The 1,016-nt window shown below is 41.8% G+C and overlaps 1 protein-coding gene across 5 annotated transcripts in view; it reads right to left on the reverse strand.

The window, feature by feature from the left end:
* LOC107685029 (breast cancer anti-estrogen resistance protein 3-like) overlaps positions 1-1,016 on the reverse strand; it is a 27,155-nt gene that overhangs the window by 5,262 nt on the left and 20,877 nt on the right. For all 5 annotated transcript variants that reach the window (XM_016481446.1, XM_016481445.1, XM_016481444.1 and 2 more), the window contains one exon: positions 189-374. In XM_016481446.1, the coding sequence (XP_016336932.1) occupies positions 189-374 (186 nt within the window). The remainder of the gene's footprint in view (positions 1-188; positions 375-1,016) is intronic.

Here is a 1,016-nt window from a genome sequence, read left to right on the forward strand (position 1 = left end):
ATATACAAAGTTTTACATTGTAAATAAAGATTACTTGAATACATTTTACAAGTGTTACTTGCTGTTCCTTTGTAATTATTTGTAAAATTTGCTAGCAATTTCTGAGTGAAAATAGTTTCTGCACAAATATCGTTCAGTGCAGGCTTTAGCTAGTTTCCACTGAGAGCATTTGGCTGATGTGTGTGTACCGGAGAGCAGGCCGTGAGCGTGTTGCGTGCAGTCGTTAGCGTGTAGCGCGGCGTTGCGTGCCGACTGCAGCAGGTTGTAGAGCAGCTGGCAGCCTCTGTCGGTGGACTCCATGCTGTCCTCGCCCTCCATCAGCCTCAGCAGCGGCTCCATGTGCGGCAGAGACAGCGGCCCCGACACCACGGCGTCTATCACACACAACACTCGTTGGAAACTCACTCAGCGTCCACACCAGACAGCTCATGACAAACACTCACCGTCGCCCTCATTCAGGGATTTCATGAAGGGCTTGAGACTCTTTTCAAACTTCACTGCACTGTCGGTGTGACTGCGCCTCAGCGCCCTCCACGTCATCTCCAACCTCACCACCTGTGATATTATTCATATATTAAACATTAAAATCATAGAAAGAATATTGTTTTTTCATGCATTGGTCATTTTTGAGATTTTGGCTTTTCATAACATGTGTGTGTTCTGCCCACCCCGTCATGTGCTGGTCCACCCTGTCATCTTGATATTTTACAATGATATTTTAAATATTTTAAATATCATATCTATATAATCCAGTGTGTTAAATAGCTAGGTGTGGGATCAATAACATGCAAACCAAAAACTGTATCCAAATATCAGATTTCTCCATATAAGAAAAAATACATGTGCGAATTAGGGGTGTGCGATATTGACAAAAAATTATATCGAGATATTTTATGGGATTTTATCGATAACGATAATTAGACGATATTTTGCTGATTGTGTTATTGTGCTGGTACCTTAAGGACTGCCGAAGACAGCTGACTCCTAATGTTTTTAATATTCTTCATATTCTGTGT

The sequence above is a fragment of the Sinocyclocheilus anshuiensis genome, unplaced genomic scaffold (genome assembly GCF_001515605.1).
Source record: "Sinocyclocheilus anshuiensis isolate Anshui unplaced genomic scaffold, SAMN03320099.WGS_v1.1 scaffold565, whole genome shotgun sequence".
Lineage (NCBI taxonomy): Eukaryota > Metazoa > Chordata > Actinopteri > Cypriniformes > Cyprinidae > Sinocyclocheilus > Sinocyclocheilus anshuiensis.